Source organism: Hyperolius riggenbachi, chromosome 3, assembly GCF_040937935.1.
Source record: "Hyperolius riggenbachi isolate aHypRig1 chromosome 3, aHypRig1.pri, whole genome shotgun sequence".
NCBI lineage: Eukaryota > Metazoa > Chordata > Amphibia > Anura > Hyperoliidae > Hyperolius > Hyperolius riggenbachi.
In genome coordinates this window covers 168,845,005-168,865,750 of record NC_090648.1, presented here as the reverse complement: position 1 = coordinate 168,865,750, position 20,746 = coordinate 168,845,005, and the positions used below count along the sequence as shown (strand labels likewise).

The 20,746-nt window shown below is 40.8% G+C and overlaps 1 protein-coding gene across 3 annotated transcripts in view; it reads right to left on the bottom strand.

The window, feature by feature from the left end:
• Positions 1-20,746, bottom strand: part of CEMIP (cell migration inducing hyaluronidase 1) — a 230,134-nt gene that overhangs the window by 68,517 nt on the left and 140,871 nt on the right. For all 3 annotated transcript variants that reach the window (XM_068275228.1, XM_068275229.1, XM_068275230.1), the window contains exons 8-11: positions 18,796-18,891; positions 16,322-16,443; positions 12,725-12,866; positions 7,493-7,684 (exon numbers count right to left, since the gene is read on the bottom strand). In XM_068275228.1, coding sequence (XP_068131329.1) covers positions 7,493-7,684; positions 12,725-12,866; positions 16,322-16,443; positions 18,796-18,891 — 552 coding nt within the window. The remainder of the gene's footprint in view (positions 1-7,492; positions 7,685-12,724; positions 12,867-16,321; positions 16,444-18,795; positions 18,892-20,746) is intronic.

The window sequence follows — 20,746 nt, the reverse complement described above, 5'->3', positions numbered from 1 at the left end:
GTGGCAGAAAGCTTGCCCAATACACTTTTTAAAGTAAGACAATAAATGGTATCAAAACTTCCTGAACAGGGCTGTGGACGACAGATACACCCAGACCTGTGCTGAGCATTTTAGTGATTCCCAAACATTCTACAGTAATCTACGAAATCATAAAACAAGACAGTGAGAAAACCTGTATGCTGTATAGAGCCAGGAGTTCCAGCATACTTCAGAAGCATTGACTGACAACAGACAAAACTCAATAGCTGAAGAACTTCAGGACCAGGTACCTGAGGAACCCATGTAAGGTCAGTATGTACATTTTAGGGGTTTAGGTCAGGGGAAGTTAGGGTTAAGGGACTTTAGTGGAAGGGTTTCGGTGCCTCTTAGGAGAAAAATAGAGCTAGGATATGTTTATTGGTTGGGGTTATGAAATAATATCATATTAGGATCAAGTTTAGGGTAAGGCATTATTTTTAAAAGTGCAAATCATGGATAGCCATAGAGTAATGGTCAAGGATGGGTTACACATCAGTCATGGTTGGGCGATAAGTTAAAGCGGAATATAACCCTGCATTTCAACTTTGCTCTAAAACATTATTTACAGCATATTATATGCAACCAGCATTTTTTTTTTACTAGACCAGCATTGGAAGGTTTACACACAGAGCTTTAAAGTTCTGTGGAGAGAACTGCTTCCCGCAGCCGAAGTTTAGATAGATACATTTAAGTAAACAAAATGTAACAAGTGAGGAATGTTACACACTATTTGGCTGTCCTCCAGCTCCTGCACAGTCAGAGAGAGCGAGTCACATTCCACACTTGTTACATTTTGTTTTGCTTAAATGTATCTATCTAAACTTCGGCTGCAGGGAGCAGTTCTCTCCAGGAACTTTAAAGCTCTGTGTGTAGCCCTTCCAATGCTGGTCTAGTAAAAAAAAAAATCTGGTTGCATATATTATGCTGTAAATAATGTTTTAGAGCAAAGTTGAAGTGCAGGGTTATATTCCGCTTTAAGTTTAGGACTATCAGGTGTTAGTGGCAAGGAAAAGGATTTGGTAAGAGTGGCATGGTTACAAGCAAGGGTCAGGGGCACATAAAAACAGTTGTTGGCAAGATCTTTACAACCAAAACCTGGAGCCCAACATAAGACAACCCTGTCCCTATGCATATGCACATTGCTTTGCGCTAACACTACTGTAATAAATACAGTATTATTAAACTTATAAAATATACATTGCCTCCCCATGAGGATTGACCACTAGATCTAAGGTCTTTTTTAATGTTCTCAACAATAAATGTACAAATTTTTGGAACGACCTTTCAATGGTTGGCTGCATTAAAAACTTTTCTGCTGTTATATTACTTGAGGCCACAAGATGTCAGTGATATAGTCGCATCTAACCTTTGACTAACTTTTTGGCCTAATAGACAGTCCGTTTGTGAGCGCATGTGGATCCCCCCTCACTATGCGTACTAAACTAGTACCTCCTCGTATGTCGCGTCATTGCGACGTTTCTATGCCGCGCACAATGCGGATTGAATGAGAATCACACCGCCCGGATATGACGTTAATGCGGCTTCCGGTCTTGCGTTCCAAGGGGAGGAAGTTCTCCTCTCCTTGCTGTTTGGCGTGCGGTTCACATACAGTGTCAGCAATGCAGCCATCTTTGGAGGAGTCGGTCCATTGCATCTTGGATGGGGTAAGAGTCTATTTAAGGGGTAACTTTCCTAGGGGTAGGTTGTCCTGATGATGCGCCTTACCAGCCTGTACCTCTCTCCATTATCTACTGAGGATGTAATGTATGCCTTTTAAACTTTTGCAATAAAAGCAATGTTTTAATGTGATGTGCATGGCCGCTTTGCCTTCTACTTTGGATCTACTATACTTCACATAGGCTTAATTGCACTCCCATAGAAGATTAGCCACCCAGTGCACAGTACGCTCTTTTTTGTATTTGCTCTGCGCTAACACTATATAAACTGGTATGCAGATTTTTGTAATATTTCTGACAGTGTGTCATGCGTCATTCCAAGTCCTCGTTAAATGACAAGAACTGCCTCTAGCAATAGATACTTTTTACAGTGGAATATGGTATCACTGATCTGCCTAGACATGCAGTCTCCTACTAGCAAGAAACTGCCATTATCAGATTAAGGCGGGTAGGACACCACTTTCTGTATTGTACATCACATAGGGTGACAAGAGTGGAGAGACAGATGAGTGGAAAGCAGCAATCCCAACAGCTGGGGTGTCTTATAAAGACTATTGTTTTATGGGAAAGCTTGTCCTAAATGTATACACAACACTTTCCATACCCTAAGATAACAGAGGAGAAAAACAAATTCCATTTATAAATAGGTCATAATTCTAACTGTCATCAAGGCTGTATTACTGACATAATGTTGCCCTAGGCACTCTATAAATTATAAAGTGAGCAGTTCACAAATTCATTCCATTCTTAGCATAGATGAGACAACTGCATATTACTAGGCACATATGAAATAGAAACTACACATGAATGATACGCCAGCTTCATGCTGCACGCCTGAAGAGCATTGCTGACATTTGCCAGGCTTGCTTTATTGGTAAATATAGACATGGATATTATATGATTTGAGTACTATAACAGTAACATTATATAGGGATTTTGTACAGAAGGGATTAGTAAATCGATCAGAAAAACTATTGGAAATCAGATTGGACCTGTCAGAAATGATCGATTCGACCCGTCGATCTGACAGGAAATGGCATGGTGTGTAGTAGGCATTATGTGTCTGCCCCTATTGCCAATAGTCTCCAGTGACTGTTCTCCAGCCCCTTTCACACTAAAGCGTTTTCATAGTGTTGCGTTAAACATTTTTATCGCAGAGAAACGCTAAAGCAATGAAAGTCTATCGGACATTTCATACCTGATGCGGTGGAAGTATTGCATCTGCTGCAAACAACATCCGCGGTGACATCATTGGCGCAGCAGATATTTTACATTTTCTTGTGTTGCGCTGCACATGCACGGAAGCAAGTTTTTTCAATAGACTTGCTTGCAATGCGTATTTCCGCCACAGGAAGTAAGCGCTAGAGAGCCTCACTTAAGATTTGATTTCCTGCCCATTACACTAAAGGTGGCCACACACAATACAATAAAATGATCCGATTTTACGTTTATTCGATAAAAACGATCGGATCTCCCGAAAAAATCGAAAGGTTTTTTTTCATTCGACTGAAAAATCCGATCGGATTTCCCGTTTTCTTTGATTTATATAGATCCAGACTGCCAGATTTTTTTCTTCAATTTCTACTGAAGATTGTATGGTGTGTGTTGGATTGAAAGTTTATGTGCAACCTGTTAAAATCGAACCGAAGTATTAAATTTGTGAATAACTTTATTAGTGTGTTGTACTAATATTTTTTTTATGTTATTAAAGGTGGATGTTTGTATAGTAAATCAACTGTATTTTAAAAAATGATTACAGATACGCCAGCATATACGGTATATATTTCTTTAATATGGTATTGTTGTCATTTATATGTAGTAGTATGAAGGTGATTTGGTAAAGGAGTGTTGTATGTGTAATCCTGTAGGATTATGGGATTACTCGCATAACAGAAAATATGACGTTTTTTGAGGTAAGGAGACACTGCTTCCAATAGGAACAAGAAATTTTCATCTGACATTCTGAGGTAATTCTTGAAGTCAGCTGGGTTTTCACTACGAAGTTCTTGTAGCAAAGGCATGTGTGAAAACTTATCTCTGTTTTGTAACCAATTCTTACTCCAAAGCCGTTTTGTTTTCTCACAGCTTTTCAAATATAAAAAAAAAAGCAAAAGCTATTCTCACACGACGCATTGTTTTTCTGTTCGGCATCTTTCCTGTACCACAGACAAGGTAATAAAACAGCGCATTTCATAAACATGTCATTTCCGATCGTATCGAAAGAAACATTTCTACCTTCGATTTCTTCAACAACCCAATTTTTATGAATTATCCGATCTTATTTTCCAATATTTCCTACAAATCGAACATACGTGTGTGGTACATTGGTTGAAATGATCTGAATTTTCATACAACCCAAAAAAACGATCATAATTCTCGAATCGAAAAAAACAAGAAAGAATTGTATGGTGTGTGGCCACCTTAAGCCTCATTGTCGCAGGTATCTACAAATGTGTTTTTAGCATTGCAATGCAATAATCTGATCGCACCGCAACTAAAACGCAAGCTGTTATTGTGAGACCAGCCTCCAGTTCTCTCTTGGTATTGCACAGTTAACTGCAATCTTATCTATATGTATATACTTTACAGAAGGCATGCTGTAAAACTGGATATTGTCTTCATTACCCTAGTTTATCTAGGCTACTTGTTGTGTTCATGCTTTACAAAATCATACAAATAATAATATAGAGCACAGTAGTTATATTTACCCTAATACTAAGTACCAAGCACCATGGCCAGATTATACTACGGTAAGTACCAAGCACCATGGCCAGATCTTTCTACTGACATGGACTATAAAATGGAGCTTGGGGAAAATTGTAAAGATTTCTCTTAAACTTATAGTTATTTACAATAATGTTTCTATTACTTTAAAAGTATTTAAAACTGAATTTTGGGCAAATCAAAACAAAATTAGTCATGCAGATTCCCACCCTTGGCGTTATCAAAAGTAATAATTAGTGTTACCTAGAGAGGTTGGCTGTTACTGAAATCCAGAAAGAATGAAAGGATGTCTGACCCTCATCCCAGCCCTATACATTGAGGTACTGGGGACGCCAGATGGCGTCCATGCTTGTGACCATTTTTAAAGGCACTTGTACTGACCTGAAGAAGCAGACTGAGACCCGTGAAACGCATTGTACTTTTAATCATGCTGAATAAATTATTTAATCTTTTTACATTTAGCCTGTGGTTTAGGAGTGGTAAAGACACCTCCCTCCCCCTTATTATTTTTTGTTTCATTGCATTACCTATTTTTGGGCGCCTCCAACCCCCAATACTATACATTACATCTCCTATGGAGGTGTTCACCTTCTGGGTGTGGTGTTATCTACAACCAAGAAAGACCAACCCGGAGTTTGTCCATCCAGTACCAGTAGTACCTAGAATACGAAGCGGGGACGGTTATTTCCCAGTAGGCGATATACGGTGGTTGCAGGAACTGCAACCAACCTTTGTGAGTATAAATACTCTTATAATACAATCTAACATCTAATACCCCACAAGACTGCACCACTTGGCTTCTGGTCTCTCCTTGTCATACAGGTGACTGTGGTATCGCCTCAATGACCACCTTTTCTACTATACATTGAGGGTCCACAGAGATAAACATGCAAAGTGTACCATGAGAAGCAGAGATCCACTTACTAAATGGAGAGGTCAGAGGCTTGGCCATGTGACCACGCATACACTTCTGGATTTCAGGAAGACCAAGCCTTTTAGGTAAACATAATTCAATTTTCTGGTAATGTTCTAACCCAGGAGGTACCGGTAGGTTTTTACTATGATTCATACTCTCAAATATCAGTATGTAATAAAGATCAGAGTACAGCGTTACAGTGCAATATATTTTACTATGTTGTAGGAAAGTAGACTAGATTTATACTATTTCCATAACCTGTTCCTTGACCGGCCATGCACCATAAGTTGGTGTCCCTCTGGCTGACCTCTCCATTGCTTGCTTTTATCCCCTTGTCTCTATTTCTCCACAAGGCTTCACTTCCCTGAACACTTAAATTTACTTTGAGAAATGTCCAGCTTTTCCCTTGGCAATGCAATCCCAGTCACATCGGGTGGATACAATTATCGTGATACTGTGCTGCATAGACGCCAATACCCCCTGTGGTCATGATACAGAAGATAATGCTGTTAATGTTGAAATGGAGAAGAATGTTCCACTACTTATCGAGCCTCTTCATCTTATTTTCAGGAAAAAGTCAGAAATGTGATGGGATTTCCTTAAGGTAGCCACTAAGATCTGGCTTGATCTCCAGAATATAACAAACGTGATGTTCACCCACAATAAACCTTAGTATTTGCTTTTAGAGCAAAAACGAAACCACATCCAACTGTGTAGTCCCATTTGCTATCTGAGATGACTCAGAATGAGTCAGAGGAACCTGCAGAGCAGTTACACTAGTAACAACAATGGACCTTTCCATGACATTACTAAAAAACATTCTGAAAGCTACCTACTTGCCTAGAACAAGACAGGTCATAGACATACTATGCAGGTAAGATCTGACCACCCAGAAGTTTGCAGTTGGCCAGGCGTTTCCTAAACATTTACTCTAGGCTTGGCATCAGGTGAATGTGTAGTGAAAATGGGTGGAGGTGCAAACAAGAGCATTGTGTGACCTTGGTGAAAGTACAAACATGCTAAGCTAGGATGAACAACATGCCCTTTCCTATGAAGACAAATGATTGGTGGAAGTGACACACCTTACCCGAGGAGTGGGTGCATAGCTTGTAGGTACTAAGCCAAAGCACCAATTCACATAGACAGCCAAATGTAAGTCCAGGCTAGCACACCAGTTTCAAGTTGCAATAGTCCTATTTTATTGCTACATCAGCACATACATGTGACAATTGTTTTGGGGCCAACAAACGTTTTGTCTGCACTGTCTGAAGAAGGGAACCCGCTGTTTCGGGCCCTGAAACAATTGTCATGTGTATGTGCTGATGTAGAAATAAAACAGGACTATTGCAACTTGAAACTGGTGTGCCAGCCTGGACTTACATTTAGATTTCCTATGAAGAGAAAAGGGGGGGGGGGGGGCTTCCTGCAGCACATGGAGACAAAGATATCAGACATGGGTGATTGCCTTTTGCCTGTGTTTTGATGAGCACAACAGAAAATAAATACCTGAGCAGACAGTAAACTGATGTCTGTAACTATTGGGAATGAAAGCTTCAAGCCATAAAAAGTTTGAGGTTGCAGCAGAAGAGCTTTCCAGCCTTTGGGATGCATAGATCTTGATAATTACACTGACAGGTGCATAGCCTCTTTTGTCCTATTATCTGCTCCAAGAGTTGGATGATGGGAAATAACTCCAGCTGAGCCCGATAAGCCCACTGATATAACCAGAGAACCAAGTAATATGTTTACTACTGCTTTTAAGGGCTTTTACTCTTCATCCCACTTCAAATGAAGTGTCATCAAGGCTCTTTCAGCCCCTCTCCACAGGACAGGGCCTAATATATCTTACTTTTTTCTAAATTAATCTAACTTATCCAACACTGAGCATTCAAAACTCTTATATGCATTTTGGACACTGATGAAAGGAGAGTTTTCAAGATTTGCTACCCTTGTCAAGCAGTCGCACGTTTACAGAATTTCTCATCATTTATATATAAGTGGGTTACTGGCACTGTGATTTGGGTGCCAGTCTCTGGACACAGTACACTTTCAGCAGTGCATGAAACGTTCAAGTAATTGTTACCTACAACTTATCACGAACTTCAATTATCTAATAATAGGGCAAAATACCATGTAAAGTTCTATATTGGCTGCTTACCTTCCACTTTGACTTGGTTGCGGGAGCATGCTCTGCAGGGCAGTAATTTGAACTCTTCTGCTTGGTACATGGAGTAGTCTGTACTGGCCACCACAATGACATCCCCTGCTCTCCAAGCGATGGCGCTGTCTGCCAGATGCAGGATAGTGCTGTTTACATTGGTATCAACAGTCATTCTCAGCTTGGGCTTCACTGTAACAAATGTGCAGAAAATCCCTAGATTTATTAAATGTCAGTGATAAATTTCAAATAAAAACATAATTCTTCCATTTTTTTCTAGAAGTCCTTTTGAAACCATTGCTGGTCTTATCATCTTCAACTTCTCTTTTTCTAAGATAATCTGAAATATCTTTGGATGAGATCATCCGGTGTTCTGTAGATAATCCTGATCTGAATAGGAACACTAAACTTATTGGGTCATATTCACTTAATGCACAAAGCGCACAACAATTATACCAGCATTTGCACAACTGACATTGGCCTCAATTCACTAAGCTTATCTCCTGTCTTTAATAACGTTTCTAGAGTTGTTACCATGGTGATAAGGCATGTAGTATTCAGGAAACATTTTACCTCAGGCAAACCTTAAGTTAACTCTTCTGTCTTTAAGTTAACTCTCCAATCCTGAAAATAACTCCAGAGTTAAAGACAGGCTGTTAACTGCGTGTGAAATTAACTACAGAGCGGTATGGACGAGCTCAGCTCGTCCATTACCGCCAGAGGGTGCCGCTCAGGCCCTGCTGGGCCGATTTTGATCAAATAAAGTGCAGCACACGCAGCCGGCACTTTGCCAGCCGCGTGTGCTGCCTGATCGCCGCCGCTCTGCGGCGATCCGCCGCGAGCAGCGGCGAAAGAGGGTCCGCCCCAGCCGCCTGAGCCCTGCGCAGCCGGAACAAATAGTTCCGGCCAGCGCTAAGGGCTGGATTCGGAGGTGGCTGACGTCAGGACGTCGGCTGACGTCCATGACGTCACTCCGCTCGTCGCCATGGCGACGAAGTAAGCAAAACACGGAAGGCCGCTCATTGCGGCCTTCCGTGTTACTTTTGGCCGCCGGAGGCGATCAGAAGAACGCCACCGGAGCGCCCTCTAGTGGGCTTTCATGCAGCCAACTCTCAGTTGGCTGCATGAAATAGTTTTTTTAATTTAAAAAAAACCCTCCCGCAGCCGCCCTGGCGATCTTAATAGAATGCCAGGGTGGTTAACTACAGAGGAGGTAAATTAACTACAGAGGAGGTAACTTAAGGAATGAAGAGATAATATAACTCTCTCACTGTGTGGAGGTAAGTTTTCTCTTGCCTTATTATCTCCAGCATGATCTTAGTGAATTGAGGCCATTGCCTAGTTTTTATAGTGGGGCTTCCCAAAACAATTTCACACTGAGGACCCCAGCACTACACTTTTTTCAGCCCCAAAACCTGTTTTCCAAGGCCAGAAGTGGTGAGAGATATCTGTTCAGAGAGTGGGGAATAGTTTATTAATGAGTTACTATACAAAACTTGCTTAGTAGTATTATCATCATTACCACTATAAAATCTATAGAGTGGCTGATGCAGGACCACAGATGGGCTTCCTGGAGCAGTGCCCCAGTTATGGTCACTGCCTTTGGAACTCTTATTCCTACACCACTAGTGTTGATTGTAAAGGGCATTTAGATAGCGTACTGATTACGGGTCTTGCCTTTGATGTAGGGTTTGAAACTTTGACCAGGGTTCGCATCTCCTGGATGCCCATGGTGAGCGCCCTAATTGGATGCAACTCTAAAGCACTTTGAGAAAAGCATGATATAAATGTTATATGTCTTGTTTAAAGTAAGACTAGTTTTGTAATGGCTATATGTTGAAAATATGATATTATAGGTCACTATAGGTCATAATGATTCTGAGGTATTATGAAATTACACACAAGAAGTATACCAATATTTATTTTATAAAACTGACAAATATGTTTACTAGTGACTACCTCTATCCGAGCTCATCCCAACCAAAGCTTGTTCTGGTATTGTGAGTTATTACAGCTTGGCAGAAAATAGATGCTTGGGGCTAGCAATCTTATAACAACAGTCATCGGAATAAAGCATTCTAAAATGTAAACAGGGCATGCCCTTCTTCTGAACTATAATTCCTTATTCCTTTGGGCAAAAATGGAATAAAATTGTTCATTTTGTTTAGCAACACCACCAATGAATTCCACGAAGGATATAATAACACCCGTAACAAATTAATTTTGCTAAGGAAAAAATATTTGACTTTAGACATGTGGCACAGATGATGCAGTTGACAATTGCGTAGGAATGCCAGATTCAGTGAGGAAGATTTTCCAAAACAGATTAAAAGTGTGGTTCATTCTGGCTCCACAATCCCCCTGAAAGTTTATGTCATTGTACAACTGATAAATGCCGAATGTATTTGGTTCTCTGAAGTGGGCATATATATTTTTCTTTTAACTTTATATACCAGTAGATGTTATTCATAATAAAAAGAAAAGAACAATCTTATACCTAAGTACCACTGGTTTTGCAGAACATAGTGCTGGATCCACTTAACAGCAGAGTTCTTGCCAACTGGGGCATCTGTTTTTGGTTTTTTTTGTGACAGTTAAGGAGTACCATGGTCATAAAGTTCTGGGTATATGTACTGAAGGGGGTGAAACTGTCAATATTATACTGAAGGTCACTCATCAAAATGCACCTACCACAGTGGGATTTCTTGGTGTGAGAGTCCATGAGGGTCACAGGGACTCCAAATTTTGCAACAAGGTGTTAAAACCCTTATGGGGAGACTGCAAAGATGCACCCCACATTAGCCACTTTATCCACCACTACAGTATATCTACGTCCTCTGTGACTTCATCTAAGCCACGAGTCAGTAGATATACGTCTTGTAGCAGAAGCAGTGCTGTGCAGGATTGGGCTTGCCCCTGTGCACATTTCTGGCACTATCTGATGCAGCACTAATTGGTGAATGGGATTATATGTTTCCTGAGCTAATGAGATTGATTTTTCCATTAAAATACTTTTATTTTCTCAGTTCATAGTAAAAAAATAAATTCTGTAGCATTATTTCAGAATCAAATATCTTCACTATAAATTGTGACAGGAACATAATCTAAGTTTTGTGATAAGCAGTAAGAATAGCCAAACAAAATTTGAGTTTTTTATCTACAGTAGCACTTTTTATTTTTAAACTGGAATTGGTAAAACTGAGAAATAATGTGGTTTTTCTCTTCTCTATTTTTTTCCTTGTTTTCCTTTTAAAATTCATAGAAAATAAAATTGTTTGGGGGAAAAAATGGCATACAATGAAAGCCTAGTTTGTCTTGAAACAAAACAATATATATTTCATTTCTGTGTCCTGAGTAGGGATAAAGTTATTTCTGATTAAATAAGGACATAGCTAAACTGTCAAAACTGCTCTGGTCCATAAGTGGGAAAAAAAGACTAGATCAGGGGTGCCCAATAGGTCGATCGCGATCTACCGGTAGATCGCGACCGCCTAATCGGTAGATCGCGGCCTCTTGGCCGCGTCCCATTGATTTTAGCAGCCAGCAGCTGTATATCGCAGTTTCTGCTGCTGGCCGCTGGAGGAGAGAGCCTGGCCAATCAGGGGAGGGGAGGAGAGAGCCTGGCCAATCAGGGGAGGGGAGGAGAGAGCCTGGCCAATCAGGGGAGGAGAGGCGCACAGCCAATCAGGGGAGGAGAGGCGCACAGCCAATCAGGGGAGGAGAGGCGCGCAGCCAATCAGGAGAGGAGAGGCGCGCAGCCATTCAGGAGAGGAGAGGCGCGCAGCCATTCAGGAGAGGAGAGGCGCGCAGCCATTCAGGAGAGGAGAGGCGCGCAGCCATTCAGGAGAGGAGAGGCGCGCAGCCATCCAGGAGAGGAGAGGCGCACAGCCAATCGGGTGGAGAGGCGGAAAACGTCCGAGTTCCGACTCCACTCACGCTGCCCACCGGAGCCAGGCCTGAAGACCTGGACGCCACCGGCCCTATATCCAGGTAACCTATACTGAAGGGACCTATACCCGGCTAACCTATACTGAAGGGACCTATACCCAGCTAACCTATACTGAAGGGACCTGTACCCGGCTAACCTATACTGAAGGGACCTATACCCTGCTAACCTATACTGAAGGGACCTATACCCTGCTAACCTATACTGAAGGGACCTATACCCGGCTAAACTATACTGAAGGGACCTATACCCGGCTAAACTATACTGAAGGGACCTATACCCAGCTAACCTATACTGAAGGGACCTATACCCGGCTAACCTATACTGAAGGCACCTATACCCAGCTAAAATATACTGAAGGGACCTATACCCGGCTAAACTATACTGAAGGGACCTATACCCGGCTAGCCTATACTGAAGGGACCTATACCTAACTACATTTCCGGGGGGGGGGGGGAGGTGCATTTGAAACACCGGTAGATCTCCTGGCCTCGGCGAATTTTAAAGTAGCTCGCGAGCCGAAAAAGTGTGGGCACCCCTGGTCTAGATGCAAAGTGGTTAAGCGGCATGACTGCTGAGATCTTGGGGCTCAAATTTTATGAATTCTTGGTGTATGTTTCTCTCCCTTCAGTGAACATGCTGGGAAGCATTTTCTAAGGTGCTAGATGACAAAGTCCACCGTGCGTATGTCTCCACTGGACATATCTTTGGTTGGTAGTTCTACACACAAAGATTCTGGGTTCAGCTGATTTTCCTTTTACTATCTGAAGGGTGCTATAAGACATTCAAACAAGCTGTACGATGCTACTTTGTAAAAGTCAACTGAACTGGGAGCAGCATTAATAAATAAAGGAAATACTGCATAATCTCATACAAGTAGATAAACCAAGCAAGATTCTCTTGTTATGCAAGCTGTACCCAGCTACTCAAAAACAAGTTATTTTCCCCAGAAAACCTGATTTGTCCTCAGATCTGTATTTAATAAAATTGTTTGGAACTTTAACACAGTTTCAACTGATGAAGTCAAACGTTGCCAGAAAAATAAACAGAAAATTGAAAGTGACTACATTAGGAAACCCACACAATACCACAATATCAAAACAATGATGCTCCCATCAGGGGTTGCTTATAATGGAACTGACATGGATGCCTTCATGTTAAATGTGTTTGCTCTGTTAAGTCTTGTTTTATTTCCTTAATAACAATGAATGCTCCTTAGCTCTGAGAGGATGCATTTTGTGTTTGCTCCCTCTAGTCTAGTTTCAGGAAAATTATGATAAACATACCTGGCTTTCCACACAGGAATCTGACTCTGTAATTTGGACATGGTGAATAGACCTGGTCATTCTCCCGACACTCAAACCTGTAATCATGGCCACCTTTATAATGGACCTGCACTGGTATACTGGCTCCATTCAATGTAGTGACCTGGGAAGCAAAGAATACATGTTAACGGGTAAAGATTTTCATCGACAGATAATACAATACACCTTTCTGCACATTGTTCCAGGACATTTCTTACTTACTCTAATGCAATCAAACTAGAGAACATATGGACATCCCCAACCAATTTGCCTCTGAGCATCATCAATGAGCTAAGTAAAGCGCAGAGTTAATACTGGACCTGCATGTTAGGTTGTCCGTTAATGATCATTTGTGATCATTTAGGGAGCCTTTTCAAAGTGTATAGTCTCCCACAAGGCATTGCTGCTGCTTGTTAGAGCAAACCTGAAGTGGAAATAAACTTCGGAGATAATGAATTGTATGTGTACTACAGCTAATGCTAGGTACACACCATACAATTTTCTGTTAGATTTACCTGCCAGATCGACTTTTTCCAACACGTCCAATCTGAATTTTGCTTGATTTTTTGATTTTCTAATCGTTTTTTAAATTGTTTTTTGTTTTGTTTTTTATTAATTTTCATAGAACTGAACGAAAATGATAAATAAAAAAATGATTGAAAAAATGATTTAAAAAAAAGATTGGAAAATCAAAAAATCAATCAAAAATTCATATCGGACAGGTAAATCTAGCAGAAAATTCTATGGTGTGTACCTAGCATAAGAAATAGAACATTGGTAGCAAAGAAAAGAGTCTCATGTTGTTTTCCATTTCAGGAAGAGTTTAAAATCTTCAGTTGTTATCTATGCAGAAGAGCTTCTCTGAGCTCTATGACCCACTGGGTCGAATAAAGTCCTGTTTGCTGAAGCTCTTAAACAACCAAGAAACCGTGAGAGAAAGCTAGAGATAAGGTTTTACTGCAGGAAAGTTCATAGGGTCATTATTTCTGCTTTGTTCTATCGCTTAAAAGACAGTGTGTGGTTTCTAAACTGCAAATATAACAAAATGATATCTGAAAATAAAAATGAGACTCCTTTCTTTGCTACTAATGTTCTATTCATTATCCATACTACACATGCAATTCATTATATCATAAGGTTTTTCTTGCACTTCAGGTTTGCTTTCATGATCGGACATGCTGTAAAGCTAAGCCCTGTCCCTATTGTTATGTAATTGTTCCAAATGACAGTTTAAGAGATGATCGCTGTAGAGTCATGCTGCTTGGCTACAGTCAATCAGCCTGTTCTGTTGCATCAAGAGGGAAGGAGGCCAACGAGTGGTAAGCAAGTTAATGCTATTGTGCAGTCTTGACAATCTTCTATAGATGAGTGCAGTGATGACTAACTGCACCACAGTACTGATAGCAGAAAAGAAAGTTGTTTTTATGCACTCAGTATACTTCATTGCAATGATTTATATGTTCCTGTGAATAAAAAAATGACCAAAGTTGTCCAACTCACATGGCAATATAAGCTCATGACAATTTCTGTCCCTATAAAAAAAACAGTTACCACATTTTTAGTCCAGGCTGAATTTAAATAGGTTTACAAACAATCCGAAAATATGTGTTCAATGTTTGCTTTTATTTTAGATGAACGACATTTGTCCACATTGTACCAATAGATCTAGCCATTCACTGCATGTAAATATCAGAACTTTGCCTATTTTGTTGGCTTAGCCAGTTGGGACTTGACTGCCTTTGTTCTTGTGAGAGCCAGCATAATATTTGTGAAAATGATATGGTTTATGCGCTGTTTTCCATTCACTGATAATATGGCCTTTGTTTGATAATTTATTATTTAAGATGGGATTTTCTTCCCCGTTGTTAAACCAAACAGCAAGTTTCAATGCTTTCTGTGAGGTCGTTTGATGGCCCTCCGCCTAATTCCCTACCTAGTGGGAAGTGAAGGCAGGTGATCCTGCTCCCTCTGCGGGGCTTTGTGAGCTGCATGCTCGGGAACCATTCAGATAACAAGCCCAGCCATACCAGAAGAGCTTAACATGCCTACTGAGACCACAAGAAAGGATATCGCAGGATGTGCTGCATGCGGCTTTATTTTTGGTTAGCAATGGGAAATAGCTGTTCCTGGGTGTGAAATCTGATGTTTTATTAACTATGAGACGGACAGCACAATAATAACCCCATGGTGTTTCTGCTCTCCCATTCACTCAATTTACACTGAGCTCATTGTGTACAGTTATCGTACCTACTAAACTCTACAGAGCCTATTACATCACAATTTCTACATTTATTAGACTAAAGATACAATATTATATGAAATGCCAGAGGGTCTCTCCTACTACTCTTTTCTAAGGCACACTTAAAGTGGAATAAAACACTGATATAACATTCAATAAAACTTTGTTTTCTTCTTTTTATTACCCATACAGTTATGTTTGTTTTTGTGCAGAAGTAATATTGCCTGTTTACAAATTACAAGGTGCCAGAGCACAGTTTACCTGTTCTGAAAGCTGCCATTGCATTTTATTAGTAGATTTTTAATGCTATATATAATGCTATATATAATGCAAATATAGCAGCTCTCTAGTAAATAATGTATCATCTGTCTCTGCTTGTCAGCTCCTAGCAGCTCCGTTTCTTCATGTGCCTGGCTGTAACTAATCGTATCAACTGAGGAATGTAAACAAAAGATGTTATCGCCTCTTTGGATGCGGATCATAAGCTGAAGGAGCTTTCCACTGAAGAACAAACTGCTGTGTTTAACTGTTTGAATGCTGTTCTGCTGCATTTTTTTTTCTGGTAGTAGGTTTAAGGCTGTAAATATTTTTTTTTTTTTACAGGAAAGAAGAAATGCTGAGTTTCAAACCACTTTAAACCACATTTAATTATGTGTGCATTTAAAAGAACTAAGTACAGTAAAACTTGATAAGCAACGTCTTGATATACAAGCACAGTGTGTATATATGTGCAACGTCATCACAACTGAGCTGATGGTTCTTTTCCTTTTCACGTTGCAGGATTGGACGTAATCTGAGTGTAGGCACTGTACAATGTCCCATTTCCATGAAATCCTCAAAAGGAGGCAACATTAAACTGGCATTGGATAAGTTCCTTGTTAAAGCCACACAAAAAGAAAAAGGTTGGGGTGAGCCAAGTCAATGATTATGTTCGTTATAATGTCAGATTTCCAGTTACAGTGAAAGTCTTACCACACAATAGCCCCCAACCTCTTATTTCCACCAGTCTTAATTCTTTTAAAAGTGCAGGTTAGTTTGTTTTACTGTATGCATCTTTACTTTATACAGTATTATATATTTTTTTTATAAATGTTTTTGGATTGTGGAACGAATCATCTGGGTTGCCATTAATTCTTATGGGGGAATTCGCTTTGAGTGCTTTGGATTGTAAACATGTTTCTGGAACAAATTATGCCTGTAAACCAAGGTTCCACTGTAGTCTCTTTTTTAATGACAGTCAGAGATAGTTATTTTGGGGAGTTTATGCAGGTAGGAGGCGACCCAGAGCTTTTGCCCTGGTGTATTGGCATAACTTGCCCTGGCACTGTGGTATCACCTACCTGGATGTCAATGGGATTGGTGCAGATTTTCCCAGGATGTCTCACTCTGAATTCAGTCAGTTTCTCCGTGTGTCTGTGGCGAGCGCTCTCATACTTGTCAACCCACTCTGTCCAATCCACATCTGGAATGCAGAACACACAAGGCTCACATCACAGGTCAGCCAGATTAACTTGTTTATTAGCAAGTAGCAAAAGAGAAATCTAAACTGCGGCCCATGACAGAATTACATGCCGATTTTCAGCAAGATGACAGAAGTGGATTACAGATCTGCGCGCAGCTGAAAATCTATTGCACTGTTTTGAGATCATATTGGAGAACTTTGTTTTGTCTGCCAACACAAATGGATACAGTTTGAATTTCAGCCTCTCCAGATTCACATCAGATCTGGCTATGGATAAATTCCTGCTATTAATAATATGATCCTTTATAATGAATAGCAGTTGCCCAGCTGTGTTTCGTTCCATGAATTGAAAATGTCAGTACTGCCAAAGTCCTATAAATAAATCAAGATTCTAAGGTACGTTGGCTGGAGAAGACAAGGAGGGCAATTTATGTCTTTCTTGCTGGCATGCTAAGAGTTTTGGTAGCACAAAAGTCAGCCTATAGGTTCTCTCACTGTCCATGTACAGCATTGCCTATTTTTTAGATCATCATTGCCTATTTTTTAGATCATCATTTTTTAGATCATCATTATACAAAAATAAGGGAATTATTCCTTATAAATGAACAGCGGGTAGAGCCATGCAAAGCATTCCTTTATACCCAAGTGGCCGTTTGTTCATACAGAATCTCTGGAGGATAAAAGGCTAGAACACGCAGAACGATAGATTCCAGATTACAAACACAAGTGTTTCAGGCTACATAAGCTTTAGTGCAAGCTATGGAAGACCATGACTCCTCTCATTCTGCGAAGACCCCTAAAGCTGGCCATACACTGGTCAATGTGGCCAACAGAGAGATCCCTCTCAGATCATAGAGGGATCTATCTAATCAAATTCCTCCACATACTGTTCACATTTTCAATTGATTTTGGGGTACTCAGGTCTCCCACTCCCCCCTGCCTTTAGGCTGTTCAGAGTGTAGGAAACAGAGCTTACACTCACCTGTCCACTGGTGTGTGTATTCTTTCTACTGCTGGACGCTCCTCTCTGTCTCTTCTCTCCCAGGTACACTGTGTCCCATTACAAATTCTAGAGGTGCCAAACACTAAAGGCACTGTAGCATGTCCCTTACTTGACCACTAGAGGCCTCTATTGTTTGATCTCTAGTGTTTGTGATGTGACACAGGTGCCCTGGAAGAGAAGAGACAGGGAGGAGCGCCCAACAGTGGAGAGAAAACACGAGCCAGCAGACAAGTTATTGTAAGCTTCGCTGCGTACACCGCATATCACCCATTGCGAAACTGAACGCGACTATCGACGTTGGCCTAAAATAGATCAATTGGGAAATGTTTGCAGCATTGATTTCAAGCAGATTCAATCAAATGATTGAATCGGACAGATATCAATAAAGAAATCGACCAGTGTAGGCCACTTTAAGGTTTCAGCTAAAGGGAGCCTAAAGTTCGTTTTGTCAAAGCACTGCAAACTATAGCAGTTTTCATCTTTTTTAAATCAAGATTTATTTACAGGTCATGATTGTCCATAAGAGACATCATAGATGTGGTTGACTTGATCATGTAATGTAATCATGTAATAGATTCCGAAGACTAAGATAGGTACATCCATAAACATCTTCTTAGCATTTAACCAGAATTGAGTGTTCAAAGGGCTTTAGCCCACAGCAAACAAAATCCATCATTCACTATATCTGGTTCCAGAAAGCTAAAATAACTGCCATAACAACCTATGGCCCCCCATACAAAATCTAAAGTGTACAGTGAAGTATGCAACAAGCTAAGGAAAAATTAAAGTCCAGTCTCTTGCACACAGGACATTCTTTAAAAAGAAAATCCCATGCCAATAAAAGCAGACTTTTTCTGTAATTAAAAATAGCAAGTGACATTTTCAGGTTGAGCAATAAATTGGTGCAATAATGAAATTAGGACAGTACATTTGCTGTTGTCGCCAGGCTTAGGCCAAAACCAGAAACCTCGGGCAGCCAAGATCAGCAAACAAGCGAGTGAGTTAAAAGGGAGGTCTGTGCTGGACAACTGGAAGCTCATACATTTCCATGTGCAGTCTGGACTGAGTGATCTGCAGCAAACTCCGAGGTTTCTGCAGGAGCTCAGCTTCCCAGACAAATGGCCCATGTGTTTCCTAACAGCACAGCGCTAAACCACAACAGTAATGAACTAATATGACACGAAGCAAAGCAAATATGGCAAATGTATCTAATTGTGGTTTGGTGACACAACACTGCATTTGCGAGACAGAGAAACACATTTCAGATTGCAATAAATGAGTCTTTATTTTGCTGTAGGGAAATCTAGGCTTTTTTTGTAACATATTAAAAGTGATTGGCTTTGGCTTACCCTGAACCCACTCGCTGGAGGAAGAAACGTTGAAGTATTCACCATTTTCAGCCTGGAAAAGTTTGTGCACTCGAGCTACTGCAGATCCTCTGCTTCCTGCCAAACATATAAATAGCCCAGAAAGGATGTTTAGTGTATGAAGGGCAGCAGGTAACTGGACACATGAAATCATACAGAACGGCAGGGAGACAAGCAGGAAAACCCAGACTACAGAGTCATATTTCTCCCGGCCACATGTCATTATTTCTTTTTATACAGAGCTCCATGCAAAGACTACAAGTACGTATAGGAAGTGGTTATTGTACAGCAGAGATCACGCAAAGCCAGGAGACTCTTCAGTGAATCTGCAATGTTAACTGCTAAAAAAATAAGTTCTGTTAAATAAAATATGTAGTAAAGTGTTGCTAACGTGAAACTCTGAGGAGACCAAATACACTATTTTTCATGGTCTTTTATTCATTCAACAACCATGCAACGTACTTCATTACTGCTGATATAATAAGAATACTGCTTTGTATTAGCTTGCCATAACCTTTCTGGACCTGTGTAGTAATTTCCTCCTGGGAATTGCATTTCCCACAATCCTCAGATACTGTGCCATTTTGTTAAAGTATTTGGATCAAATTGGGATAAGAGTACAAAGAACAATGTGTGGGCAAATCCCCCCTGAAATTAATGCAATTCTATAGGGATCATCAAGGCCAAATGCCCAGAACCCAAATTCGCTGATGAAACACACCTGAGAAACATGTGAGCCTGAGTGGCCATCCTGTCATTTGATGTGATGCTCAACTGATTAAGGAATTAAGGAACATCATTCGATGGTTGGAGAGTGTTGGACATTGTGTCTTGTATTTGTCATGGATAGTTATGGAAGGGAGCCAGTTTTGTCTTTTATTGGAATACTGTGAAAGAATATAGCTTCTAGTGAGGCACATAGTGTCTTCTACAGCACATCCTACCTTTGCATTTTATTCAGACCATCACATGTGGCAAATATGACTGTGGACAACTTTGTTGTTGTTCAGTCGCTATTCAGTCATGTCTGACTCTTTGTGACCCCATGGATCACAGCACACCAGCCCCCTCTATCTTCTATTGCCTCCCAAAACTTGTCCAAGTTCATATTGCTTCCATGATACTATACAGCCATCTCATTCTCTGCTGTCCCCTCCTCCTTTTGCACTAGATCTTTCCCAGCATCAGGGTCTTCTCCAATGAGTCCTCCCTGAGGCGCTACACCTGCTATTGCTGGAATTCTGTTTTGTCCCCACGTTTATTGCCTGATGAAGCGGGCTCGGCCTGCGAAACGCGTTGCACTTTTGGGGTACTATATAATAAATGTGATTGCTACTTTTCAGACAGTTTTTCGTGTCTGCTTTATGGAGGTAAGTCCACCACTTCCTCCTAGCAAATTTTAAAGGTTTTATCCACTTTTATTCTACTGGCGCCTCTGTTCTCCTACTGCAAAATGAGTCCTCCCTATTCATTATGTGTCCAAAGTATTTCATCTTCAGCATTACTCCTTCAATGAACAGTCAGGGTTAATTTCTTTAAGGATTGACTGATTTGATCTTCTTGCAGTCTAATGCTGGGCATACACGGTTCGTTTATGCGCCTTTATCGAGCCAGCGGCTCGATGCTGGCGCGTCACCGCTCGTCCGCACGTGCACGTGGATTGATTCCCGCTCGTCCCCGCGGGCGCTTCTTTTCAGCGCTTCGTTTTTTACTATTGTGCGCCCGCGGGGATCGAGCGCGGTATCGATCCGCCGCGGTGATCGGACAGGTTGGATCTTATCAATCGAGCCATCAGCGGCTCGATTGAAAAGCACTATCTAACCGTGTATGAGAGACTCTCAAAAGTCTTCTCCAGCACCACAATTTGAAGGCGTTCAGGGACAGGGACATTTTAGTATATTCTTAACAGGGGACATGCTAAAGTTAAATAGAC